Below are 12447 nucleotides of genomic sequence, written 5' to 3'. Positions count from 1 at the left end.
TCTCCATATGAATATCATAGTGTGATTGTATTAATGTACAAGATTGAATACTTCTTCACCTATACTATGTTACAATTGATGGATCCCCCAACCCAAAACCCATCCTACATGTTGAACATATAACATTCCCAATGATGCCATGGGGTTAACAAGCGTTGTTGGCTAGATAAACTAGTTTTTATAAAGTTTTAACCTCCAATGGCTCATTTTTTGGACCAAAGGAGCTAAGATCTTAGCAAATTGGAACTAACTAGTTTCCAACTAACTCACTATGGTTAATAAAAGAAATATATAAAATTGTGGCTTGTAATCATGTGCTTACATGCAACTATACTTAGTACTCTTACAATTGACTATGTTAGTTGTGGATTTAACCTAATTATCATCTGAGTCGTCCAAATTGGTATCATTTTTAGTTGCTCTATAGATGAGCATTGTCTAGATACATGTGAAATAAGTCGACAAAAATGTGAGATGATTGAACACGAAAATATGCCTCTAACAAACTATGATGAGGTGCTATTCCATGATTGGAGGTCTTGTTTTCTCGTCACACCATAATGAGTGTTTCCTTGTCTAGAATTCATAACAATGGTTATAGAAGAATATGCCTATTTGTTCTAACTAGGTTGTAGCTCTACCTTGATGTTATAGACTTGCTATTGCTCCCTGCAACAATATCGAGGGCCAGAATGCACTCTAGTAGATACAATTCTTCATAAGGTCATGGATATACATTTGAAGCAAAAACACATTCTAATTAAATATATTGAGATTCTATGCTATCTTTTTGAGGTTGATAAGGGGACATCATAATTGTGGGCCTGTGCTCATAAACATAGCCTTGATAAACTTACATAATTAGTATCTTTATGCATACCCATGCTAGATTGATAATAGGACCTCATAATTGGGCCTGTGCTTAGAAACATAGCCTTGATGATCTTACATCATTGGTTTCTTTCCCCTTATCATAATTGGGCCTATGCTCAAAACCGCCTGTGCTCAAAACATAGCCTTGATACTCTTACATCATTAGTTTCTTTATGCATACCCATGCTAGATTGGTATTCCTTACCACACTCTATTATTTTGAGATCTTTAACCCTAGCCTTCTTAGAGGCTGAGAATGTCAACATATCAAGTCACTTTACTTCTCATTTTTATTGTTCGCTTGCAAGTAGCCGATCAGGTTAAACTTATATTGGGCAGGCAATGTTAGCATCCTTCTTGTTTTTGCAGTGGTTAAGTGGTAGCCATTGTGATTTGAGAGCAACATTGGCTGATCAACATGGGACTTCCACTTTGTTACGTCAGATCAGCCATAAGTTTCTAGCACTAAGTACAACCAGTGACCACCAAAAGAGAAAAAGGCGAGCCTAGCTAGAGACCTACCGATGATTCGTGTAGCCAGTGGCCACTGATAGCAGCCTGCAGGTGTCTCAGAGGAGGTTTCTTGTTCAGAGTTCAGACTGGCCAAAAAGCCATTTTCCTTATTGATCATCTCCTCTTTCTCTCTTCTGCAAAAGCGTAACAAGTGTATCTGCACAGGGGCACGGCCAGACTCGGGTAACAGAAAGAAGAGAAGAAGCTGAAGACAGAACCCATTCGTGATCGACTCTTCCTTAATACTGGTTCCTACTTGGTGAGCTGCTCTTCTTCTTCATCGTATTCATATGAGATATGCTCCCTCTCTCTCTCTCTCTCTCTCTCTCTCTCTCTCGTGTTTTCGAACAGTGAACTTTTGAAAAAGGTTGCATCGTAGTCAGAAACAATCCTCTCTTCTTTCATGCTCGAGAAGCGTGCATATGCTTACTTTGTGGTTGATTCATTGACATCGACCTCTCTCCAGACCATTCATTCATGATAATAGCACTAACGAAATAATCCTTTTGATCTCGAGAGATTATTATGAATCTTATCACTTGTCGTTGGGAGATACAGATAGAGAGAAGACCGTATAAGACTAGGTTGTACTTAGCTTTCAATCAAACCTTGTCTCCCCTTCGATGCGATCACCTGTCACGGAGCCATCATCGTTCATTCAGCAACTGCGGACTTCGATGAACATGATCATCACCAAACATGTCCACCACCAGGTACTTCACAGAGGCTATTGCATTCTGAGCTACCTCCTGTCTCTATTCTCTGTGCATATTTAGGTACCTAGCAGCAATCTATACCCGTGTTGATAAGCTCGTGTGTTTTGATCATCGAGCGCTTTTCCGTTTATTAACGGCTATGATTGGCCTTTCTCAACTAACACTTGCAACCTGTAACCATGGAAGATTCCTCCAGACATTTTATTTGATAAAATGTTTATTCCTGCTCCGCTGCAAAGTTTCCGCTGGCAATATGTAGGCTAGTAATTAATATTCCGTGAGAGAGATATAATGTAGTACCGCTCGGCTGCTTTTTTCTCTATTTGTATTGCCTATAGCCCTAAAGAACCTCTCAACATGACTGTTTGTATGGATGGCTTGATGCATGGATGTTGGATGAAGGGCGCATGTCATGCCATCGTGCAGATTAAACTGTTCGTTTTAGCGTTTCTTTTGAAACACGCTGCACTCATCCCTTCTAAAGACGTTACCATGATCGCTTTCTTGACAAACCATATATTTTGGTGTGCAGCAAAGTTCTTGTTTTGAGCTCAAATGGCCGGACCTAGGGTTTGTACTGCAAACCAGAAGAGCAAGCCTTCTTCTTCGCCGTCTTCGAGACAGCTTTATGATGTCAATCGATCAGCTCGGCTCCGCAGTTCAAGGGTGGGAAAACAACAAAGATCAAGCTTTTACAAAGGTCAAATGACTAGCTATGGCCTGTTGGCAGTATGCCGCTCTTCTGATTCCTACTCACACTGTGAAGGCAATCTGAACTATTTATCTGGCTCAAAGATGCCAGGTGAAATCACTAAAGGTAACAGTAGAGTCGCCATTCATGAACAGGCTAAGAGTATAGATGCCGGGAGAGGAAGACTGCACATGGCTGGAAGTTCGTTTTTGCTCAAAAGTGGCAGCAGGATTCACAGTCCGAGGGCGAGAACATCTCCAGCAAAGGCAGGCAAGGGGAAAGGATTAACTGGTAACCAATCGTATCGGGGCAAGGTTCTCAAGAAAGATTGCGAGAAAGCAGCACATAGTTCAAGGAAAGAAGGCTCATCCAATGTTAATTCTAGGTCAAGCAAGAGCAGATTAGCTGATGCACGTTGTACTAAAAGTTCTGCAGCAGCAGGAGTTCATCACTCTCCCAGAGTGTTTTCCATGCTCACTCTGGAGGAGTATTTGCGAGAGAGGTCTTGCCTGCCATTGGACGAAGACCTGGAAGCCGCCTCTCGCCTTTCTAGCTTCGACAGCCCCGCCCTGCCGCTCCTCTCTGCAGATTCGCACCGCCATCGCCCTAGAACAATAATGAGACCTCGTCCTACCTCGAAATTGCGGCCAGGGATTGTCAGTAATGGCTGCTGCTTCCCCGCCGCGCTGCCAATAGGAGCTTCGACGTTGCACTCAGAGGAAGACAGCGCCTCCTATATGCATGGGTGCGCAGCCTGGTCTAGCATGGCGGCCAAGCTTCGAAAGTACAAGAAGAAGCGAACGGCCACGGATTATGTGGGGAAGAGCTTCGCAGGTGGTTTTGCTGTGTCGAAGCGGAGCAGCAGAAGAAGAAAGTATAGCATAAGGCGGCAGAGATGCATGGGATACACGTCGCCCACTCTCAGCGATCCGGAGTCTGAAACGGCTGTACTGCTCACAAAATCAGAGCTATGTGTGCAAGATGACAGATGTATTACTACTGATGATGCCAATCATGATGATTATACTAAATTAGAAAACTCTGACGTTAGACGTCCACAAGTTGATGCTGGAAAAGTTGAGTCGTTCAAAAATAGAACTCATATTGGAACTGTAACGACTGATGATCCACGTCTTGTGCAGATTAATCTCGTGAGGACTGAATCATGTAGAGATAAGGGCAACAAAAATAGCCATATTATGGAGCCTGATATTTCTCAAAGATGTAGATTCCACAAAAGGTCTTTGAAACAGAAGCATGCGTGTTGCAGGGATGTGATGAGTCGGCCTTTAGAGCATCAGACAATGCATCGGAGCTTGAGCCAGAAGTACAGGCCTAAAAGCTTCAGGGAAATGGTAGGACAAAACATGGTGGCACAGGCCCTCACCAATGCGGTTCTGAGAGGGCGGGTCGCACCTCTTTACCTCTTTCAAGGACCTAGGGGCACAGGCAAGACATCTGCTGCAAGGATATTTGCAGCCGCCATGAATTGCACATCCATTGCTGGAGAGGAGAGGCCGTGCTTGAGATGCTACCAGTGTGAGAAATTGGCCAAGGGGAGGAGCTCCGATGTGAAGGAGGTGGACGCCCATGGCGTCCACAGCATGAGGACTCTGCTCGCACATGCGGCCATGCCCCCGCATGCACCGTCCAAGTACAAGGTCGTCATCATCGACGACTGCCAGATGCTCTCCCAAGAGGCCTGGAGCTCCTTCCTCAAGGCCATGGAGGACCCTCCGCGCCATGCTGTCTTCGTTCTCATCACCTCAGACCAGGATCAGCTGCCCCGCACTGTTGTGTCCAGATGCCAGAGGTTCCCATTCCCGAAGCTCAGAGATGCCGCCATTCTTGATCGCCTGCAGAAGCTCGCGCAGGCTGAGAGAGTGGACATCGAGAGAGAGGCGCTTCAGTTGATCACAGCAAGGTGCGATGGTTCTCTGAGAGATGCCGAGACCACTCTTGACCAACTTAGCGTTCTTGGGCAGAAGGTCACTGCCTCAATGGTGAGGGAGCTGGTAAGTATGATTGCCCTGCAGTATATTTTCTTCTGGTGGCTAGTGAAATAAGGATGCTTACGATCAACTGGGTGATTAGAATATAATATTCATTTGACTCTGCAAGGTTAAGCATGCTTAAAATTAACTGGAAATGAAGAATTAATTAGTGGGGAAAGAATTTTAAATGTGTACTGCTAAGCAGGTTTAACGTTGTAAGTGGAAAATTCGTATGAATCGCATTATTACTTCAAGCATCTTATATTGTGGCATAAGGTCAAGTTCTCCCGCGATAATGCTTGGCCAAATTACTGCTGTAAGTACTACCTAATATACCGATCAGTTCCACCAGTTTTAGATTTGGGGTACACCAATTGATCAACGATTCGATTGCCAATAGCTCTGAAGACTAGGAACTCCTGTAGAAGCTGCACGATGCTGCATTTTTATTGAACGTGCTTATCTCCAAAGTGAATGAGGGTGCTGCACAAAAGCGAGACATTTACTAGCTCCTTTTGAGGGCACGAAATTTACCTCTCTCTTTACCTACTACCAATCCTTGGCTTCCCTGAACTGAATCCTAAATACCTTTTGCTTTGGAAAGGAAAAGCAGGCCACGCCTTCCTGTTATGAAATCCTGAGCTTATATACATATTACAAAATGCATATAGCTGTGGGACAAAAGCTCAGCACGCACATGCATCATGTTATTGCATTGCTAAATGATAAAAGCATGTCACCCATGATACTCTGTAGCTGATGCTCTGACATGGTTATAAACGTTTTGTAGCAAGCTTTCATATCCCCATGCAGGCTACAAAACAAGCATGCTGGCCAAAGCATGAAACCGGTGTTTCATTTTTTGTGGCATGCTAAAAGCATAGGAACCTCAAAAATTCGTCAACTTTAATGATTGTAAAGATTGGTTGGTGTTTGATCTACTGAGAAGATGCCGGAACGAATTTTTATTAGATAATAAAGGGCTGGATATTTTATCCAAAAGCAGTGATTCCTTTAGTGACATAACAATTAGTACAATGTTCATTCCGTTGAAGAACCATGCGTAGAATTTTATGATCGTAACTTGTTAAGATCGTTTGATAACCAATTTATTGACTAATTCAGGTGGGTCTTATACCTGATGACAAGCTGGTTGAGCTGTTACAGTTGGCATTATCCGCAGATACTGTGAACACAGTCAGATGCGTTAGAGAGCTTATTGAATCTGGCATAGAGCCCTTAGCTCTCATGTCCCAGCTGGCTACTCTCATTACTGATATGCTTGCAGGCAACATTTCCACCAAGAACACATGCAGAAGCTGCGTCTTCTCTGGACATCGGTGTAAGTAAATTTATATTATATATCACGCACTTTTGCTGTTTGATTCTGCATTGGTAATCTCTTTATGAAGCCACCAAGCTTAAATGGGGTGCTTGGAGCTGTCACGTTTACTCATTTCGGGTTAATGGTACAGTGAGCAAAGAGGAGGTTGAAAAGTTGAGGAAAGCTTTGAAGATCCTGTCAGAGGCAGAGAAGCAGCTTAGAGCAGGCAATGATCGCACTACCTGGTTGACGGCAGCTCTTTTGCAGTTCTCCCCAATTGAGACAAACCCTCCGCAGTATACCTTCAATAATTCTAACCAACAATTTCAATATCATTTCTCCTCCATGGGAACCAGTGTCACCCAAAGTCCCATAGCTTTCCTTGACACGAGTGAGAAGGAGACTACCACAGAGCTTCATCCTCCGGCATCATCAACACCACTTGTGATTAAACCCCCGTGGGAGAGAGAGAAACTCGTAAGTGAAGATGAAGTTTTTCTCACCTTTGAGAAAATTGAGAATCAGCCAAGAAGTATCACAGATGTCCAATCTTCTAATGTATCTCCTCATGTCCTAATGTCTAAGGGGGAATGCTTGGAAGCAGCAAGACAAGAGCTGTTGTTGCCTCAACCACAACAGGGTGACGTCAAATATTTCGTTCGCAAGTTGTCTCCCAGTCCTGCTAATGATGTCAACCAGGAAGTTGTAAACAAGATGAGTCCTTGCTCTATGGTTGAGGTCTGGAGGAAGGTGATGATGGAAGGCAGACGTTCTGATGTTCTAGGTCAGCTGCTGCTCGGGCACGGAAAGCTGCTCTCGTTATCTGTCTCTGGAGGTGTGGCTCTGTTGCTGAGAGAGAGACAGAGCGAGCATGAATATCGACTATTATAGATCTGCATTGACTGTATTTTCACTCTTCATAAGCCAGTGCATAGTTTTTTTCCGTCACACATATCGTAGACGTATGCGCTTCCATAATCCGATAATCTGTAATTGTAAATTGGATTGTGTATTATCCGTATTAGTAAAGTATATCACTGTCGTTTATGCCTGCCGTACTTTTCTGAGCAACTTTAGTTGCTTCTTTCAAATATAAACATCTTATGTGGATTGATGATCAGCTTGCGCGACTGCTCATCTGGAGTTTCGATCGGCAAAGGACAAATCACGCGCCGAGGCAGCCAAATCCGCAATTTGCACGGCCTTCCAAACGGCCATGGGCTGCCCGGTTGACATCAAGATCAGCTTAGCAGTCTACAACCATAATTCACAAGCCGCCCATACGGCTGCTGAATTACAGCAACGCGGAACCGTAATCAGACAAAGAAGCCCACAGGCAGGTGCTGCAGAAGCCACTGGCGAAGACAAATTACCGCAGAGGAAGAGTACGTCTACATCTTTGAAGGCGACAAGGAAGAAGAAAAAGAAGAAGAGCGTGGCGAGGATGACAGGTGAAGTGCGACATGACGATAAGTTGGGAATCACAAGCTCGATTGCCCACAATATAGCATCCTCATCAGCATCTCTGTTAATATCATCGTCATCGTCGATGCGTGACGACAGCTTGCGGCACTATTGGAGGAAAGGTCGCGACCACGCCACCTCAAGCAGGAGCTCCTCCGACTCCGGCAGGCTCAATGGTAATAATTATAATAACAACGATAATAATAATGATGATGATAACATAAAGCATGCCTATGGTCCTGAGAGGAAAACACAAGAGGGAAATGCTAATATTTGCTACGGAGCCGATGATGACGACCATGGCAGCTTCGATGTCGCATCCAGCCATAATTATTATGATCTGAACAGCAGCGGTCACATTGCTTGTCTCTCAGTGGAAAGGGACTCTTGCCAGGTGCATGATGATGACGACGATGATGCTAGCTGCTATGAGGAACGGTACCACATGTGAGTATTGAACAATGGCTCTGTGTTTTCACCAACAGATAGGTTCTAAGTTTTTATGCTTTCCCTCGCACTCCTTTAAACCAAACATATGAGGTATTTAGATGGACTACGATGATGTAATTCATATGATGCAGGAATTCCACCTTCAGAACTGGTTACTCGTGTTGGAAACAACCTCGACAGACTTCACACACCAAGGTACTCCAAATCTAGAAACTAAGTAATTCTAAGAACTTACCGTGAATTATTCTTTTCAAGATTGCTTATGTGACTATGCCTTAAAGAACATTATTATTAGAATCATTTGTAAATACAGAAACATACCTCATTCATCCCAACTCCACATTACGGGACAAGCTCCAATCTCTATCTTGTCAATTGATCATGTGACATACTTTAGGAAGCCTTTGGACAGTCCAAAAAAGAAAGGAATTGTGCAGAATAACCTTTACCTGTTCACGCGTTGCAGGTATGGCAGCACAAACCTATGCGGCGACGGAAGGTGGCATTATTGATGAGATACATCCCTTGTGCGACTTATGCATGATTCTGCAGGGCTTAAAATTAAATGAAGCTCAAGGCCGAGATTACTCCACCATTTCTGCCCTGTATTAAACCAGAGGTATATTTCTTCCATCGACCATGCTCAATTGAGAAACCCCTCCTGTAAAGCTCTGTGTAATCCTTTTGATTATTGAGCAATGACCAACGTGCATAAAAGAGAGAGGACGCCACAGCTGAGTTGGCAGTTCTCCCACCTTCATTTCATCTTTCTGCAATTGAGGGTATATTCGTTAACCCAGCATTTGCTGGCCTCAGTGCCCACTGGACTCTGGAGGACCGGTTGATTCTAGTATCATACTGTTCATGATGACAAAAGACGTACACCAACTAAAGAGCACAAATTTTAAGGAGTGGACGCCTGATACGACGCTCTATCTGAAGGTTGCAGGTGAAGAGACAATAAAGATTTTACGCTCGGAATAGTTCTTGGAAAAGTTTTTACCTCGGTTTTGTGAACGTGGCTCGATCGAGAGACACGTATATCCGTTTGTCACCTAATGGTGCGTGCGAGGCCACATAGCAGCGAAACAATCTACTTCTTTTCTTTTTATCTCTCACCGCATAAATATCCATGCAGCATATATTCTTGGATTAGTAGAATTAATCAATACGTGCAACTCTACATTTATGCATGGTCAGCTAATAAAAAGTAGTATCACAAGAAAGAATCACGGTCTCACACACACACACACACCCCGCTCATTCCAAACATTGAGCTTAGAGGTACATTGAGGTTGCACAATGTGGCACTGCCACCATTTTATCCATGAGTTCCATGCGCTTGTGCAAGTTGGAATATGATCGCGGTGACACAATGATGAAGTTCATGAGTGGTAAACCCTCACGATCTTCATTGTATTGGATAGATCCGAAGCATTTAAGGCCGTTATCATGGCATGAGTGAAGGTGAGATCCATTTACAGTGTGACTCGTGAGGTAGGAGATGACTTGAATTCTCTATCATAAAGTGGATAAGTATTCTATCGTAAAGTGGATAAGTATTCTATCTACAGTGTAACTCGTGAGGTTGGAGATGACTTGAATTCTCTATCATAAAGTGGATTAGTATTCTATTTCTTGAAAATCCAAAATTGCCCATTCCATCAAATTTTAGTTTCTTGCTCTACTTTTTGAGGCTTTGTTAAAGTTGAGGGGATGAGTTTTTCCTCTTTTGATCAAATTTGCTTGGCAAATTGGTCAACTTGCTTGTTTTATTAGAGCTACATCTCAAGATGAGAGAGACTCTTATAGAAGCGAACATTTGAAGATTGGTATTCAATAGCGATGGGCTATGAGTTCGAGAGGGCATTGCCACATAAATCAAGCATAGATGATGCAATAGATGTGACTATTAGCCATGTTTATATGTTATGCATATATTTATGTGTGTGTCATCTTTTAGGATACTCGTGCTTTAAACAGATTCAATGATTTCACATTCAAACTCGCAGAGCTCATTTCATTTTCTGTGTGTGTTAGTCATAGCATCAAAGAAAAGAGAAAATAGCACCAAGAAGCATAGGTAAAAATCTACAAAGAAATAGCAAAGAATATATATTATTACATACCCAAGCAAAGAAAGATCATGTGAGGCCACCAAAGAGCAAAGTAGTTCTCCTTTATATAATAGGAAAGATGTGCTTTTTTTTTCCCCTCTTCTTCTACTTGCTTACTCTTTTATTCCCCCACTTTCTCTACTTGGTAAAGGCTAAGCATAAAAATGGAGCCACAATAGATTATTCAAACTATAGTGGGAGCAATACCTCTAGGCATAGCCATTTTGTGTGTTGCTAGCAAGCTCATGTAGATGGCAATAAAGTGCAACACACAAGATGCCAACTTGCATTTGAAGGAGATTCTCTTAACATTGTGCAAACTTTTACCTTTTCATAAGGACATCCTCAATACTCCTCCATAATGTACACTTCTTGAAGAGCAAGCTTCATGTGTGTCATTGAGGCATTAGCATTCATGATGTCCTTGACTCTAGGATTCTCTCTTTGTAGTTGTGATAGTGCATGAGACTATTTTAGCTCTAGGATTCTCTCTTTGTAATTGTATCATATTTATTAACGACTTTTTAAATTCAAGATTTCTATGATGATTAGATTGTCATGGTGAAGCCATGCGGAAGCATATGACCAAGACAAAGAATGAACAAAGAGAGAGAGAGAGAGAGAGAGAGAGAGAGAGAGAGAGTGAGTGAGTGAGTGTGTGTGTGTGTGTGGAACACAAAAAATATGCAATAGTGAAGAATGTTGTATAAGGATGCAGATATGTACACGAGTGTAGAGAGAATATCTACGCATGTCTCCACCTCGATCTCACACTTCGTGAACCCGGAGGGTAGTCTCTACAGTCTGCAACCTAGAAAATTGAGAGTACAACTGAAAAAGAGTATGGAGATTGGGGCCAATAAATAGGCCACAAAAAATACATTGAAAAATGCAGGTCGATTGCATTAAATGCAGTTGATTGAAAAAAAAGTATCTGACTTGTTGTAGTCCGAGTTGTTGTAGGCTATCCAACTTGCCACATATCCTACGCTTTGGCTGACGTCAACTACTTACCATGTGGATTGCTTGATGTAGCTGTTGAAAGACTACTCAGATTTGCACATGAATGTCTAGGGAATGTCAATCTCTCACACCCCCTCTCAGATTCTGGACACAACAAAAGGCTAAGGGATCTAGAGTGCTAGCAAAGTAAAGCCTAAAGAAGTGCCTACGTAAATAAGTCTACAAGATTGTCCTCTATCATCTTGCAATAGACTAGGATAATAGTCTCATCTAGAATCTTCTCCTGAATGAAATGGTATTGGATCTCAATATGCTTCGTCCGAGCATAAAACACAAGGTTCTTGGCCAAGGCAATGCAACTCTCATTATCGCACTGAAGAACACTAGGATCTCTCTGTGGGCAACCAAGCTCCTCCCAGATATTGCGAAGCCACACTAATGTGAGTTTCTTCTTGCTACTCCATGAAACAGCACTAGCACCCAAGGTAAAGCAATAACATGTCGTGGACCTTCGATGATCCACATTGCTAGCCCAATCTAAATCACTCTATCCTATAATTACCAAGTCTGTGTCACCTGTACATGCTGGATAATAGATCCTTAGATCAGAGGTCCCCTATAGGAACCCCAAAATCCTCTGATTAGCCTGCCAATGCACCATCTTGGATACACTCATACACCCGACCAACACACCTACAGTGTAATAGAAGTCAACACAAGTATTGAGAAGCCTGATCAAGAAGCCAACCAACTGCCTATAATGGGTAGCATCCGTAAAAGGAGAATCGAAATGAGTTATAGCCTTCCAATTTGGGTCTGTAGGAGTTATAAGGCACTTGCATCCCTTCATCGTGCATGTAGTCAAGAGTTCATGTACATATCTTTGTTGGGAAACAAATATCCCCCTTGGAATTTGATAGATGTCATAACCTAGAAACAAGTGAAGAAGTCCCATATCCGTCATCTCAAACTTCTCATGAATTGCTATCTTAGTCTAATCAACCATCTGAGTATGGTCATCTATCATAATGAAGTCATCCACATAAAGGACAAACAATACATAACCTCCACCTGAGGTGTGAACATAAAGCTAGGGGTCGGCCTTGGAGCGCCGATACCCCAAGTTCTCTTGGAGGAACAAGTCACACTACAAGGATATCAGGCCATAGCGACGCCGATGAGCGACGATAATTAGTGGCGATGCAAATAGCGACGCTCCACAGAGAAAAAAAATGCAGGCCGAAACCCGAGCACATTTCATTTCGCGCATTCGTGAAAGTTTTCGAGAGGGAGAGCGAGAGAGAGAGCGACCCTTTTGCTTAGAGGGAGAGAAAGAGAGAAA

The 12447-nt window shown here is 42.8% G+C and overlaps 1 protein-coding gene across 2 annotated transcripts; it reads left to right on the top strand.

The window, feature by feature from the left end:
* Positions 1 to 1348: 1348 nt before the first annotated feature.
* Positions 1349 to 9145, top strand: LOC148008867 (uncharacterized). Of its 2 annotated transcripts, XM_087673964.1 has the most exons (9): positions 1349 to 1645; positions 1945 to 2099; positions 2635 to 4808; positions 5913 to 6129; positions 6263 to 6588; positions 6697 to 6946; positions 7233 to 8022; positions 8157 to 8220; positions 8492 to 9145. In XM_087673964.1, the coding sequence occupies exons 3-9, from the start codon at positions 2658 to 2660 to the stop codon at positions 8567 to 8569; spliced, it is 3876 nt and encodes a 1291-aa protein (XP_087530090.1). In that variant the 5' UTR covers positions 1349 to 1645; positions 1945 to 2099; positions 2635 to 2657; the 3' UTR covers positions 8570 to 9145. The 2 variants fall into 2 exon arrangements, with proteins under 2 accessions (XP_087530090.1, XP_087530091.1); XM_087673965.1 differs by lacking the exon at positions 1945 to 2099.
* Positions 9146 to 12447: the final 3302 nt, after the last annotated feature.

This window comes from Lygodium microphyllum, unplaced genomic scaffold (assembly GCF_053477565.2).
Source record: "Lygodium microphyllum isolate KBCC unplaced genomic scaffold, Lygodium_microphyllum_v1.1.10 scaffold_56, whole genome shotgun sequence".
In the NCBI taxonomy this organism is placed as follows: domain Eukaryota; kingdom Viridiplantae; phylum Streptophyta; class Polypodiopsida; order Schizaeales; family Lygodiaceae; genus Lygodium; species Lygodium microphyllum.
The sequence above is the reverse complement of the archived record's forward strand: the minus strand, read 5'-3'. Positions and strand labels throughout refer to the sequence as shown.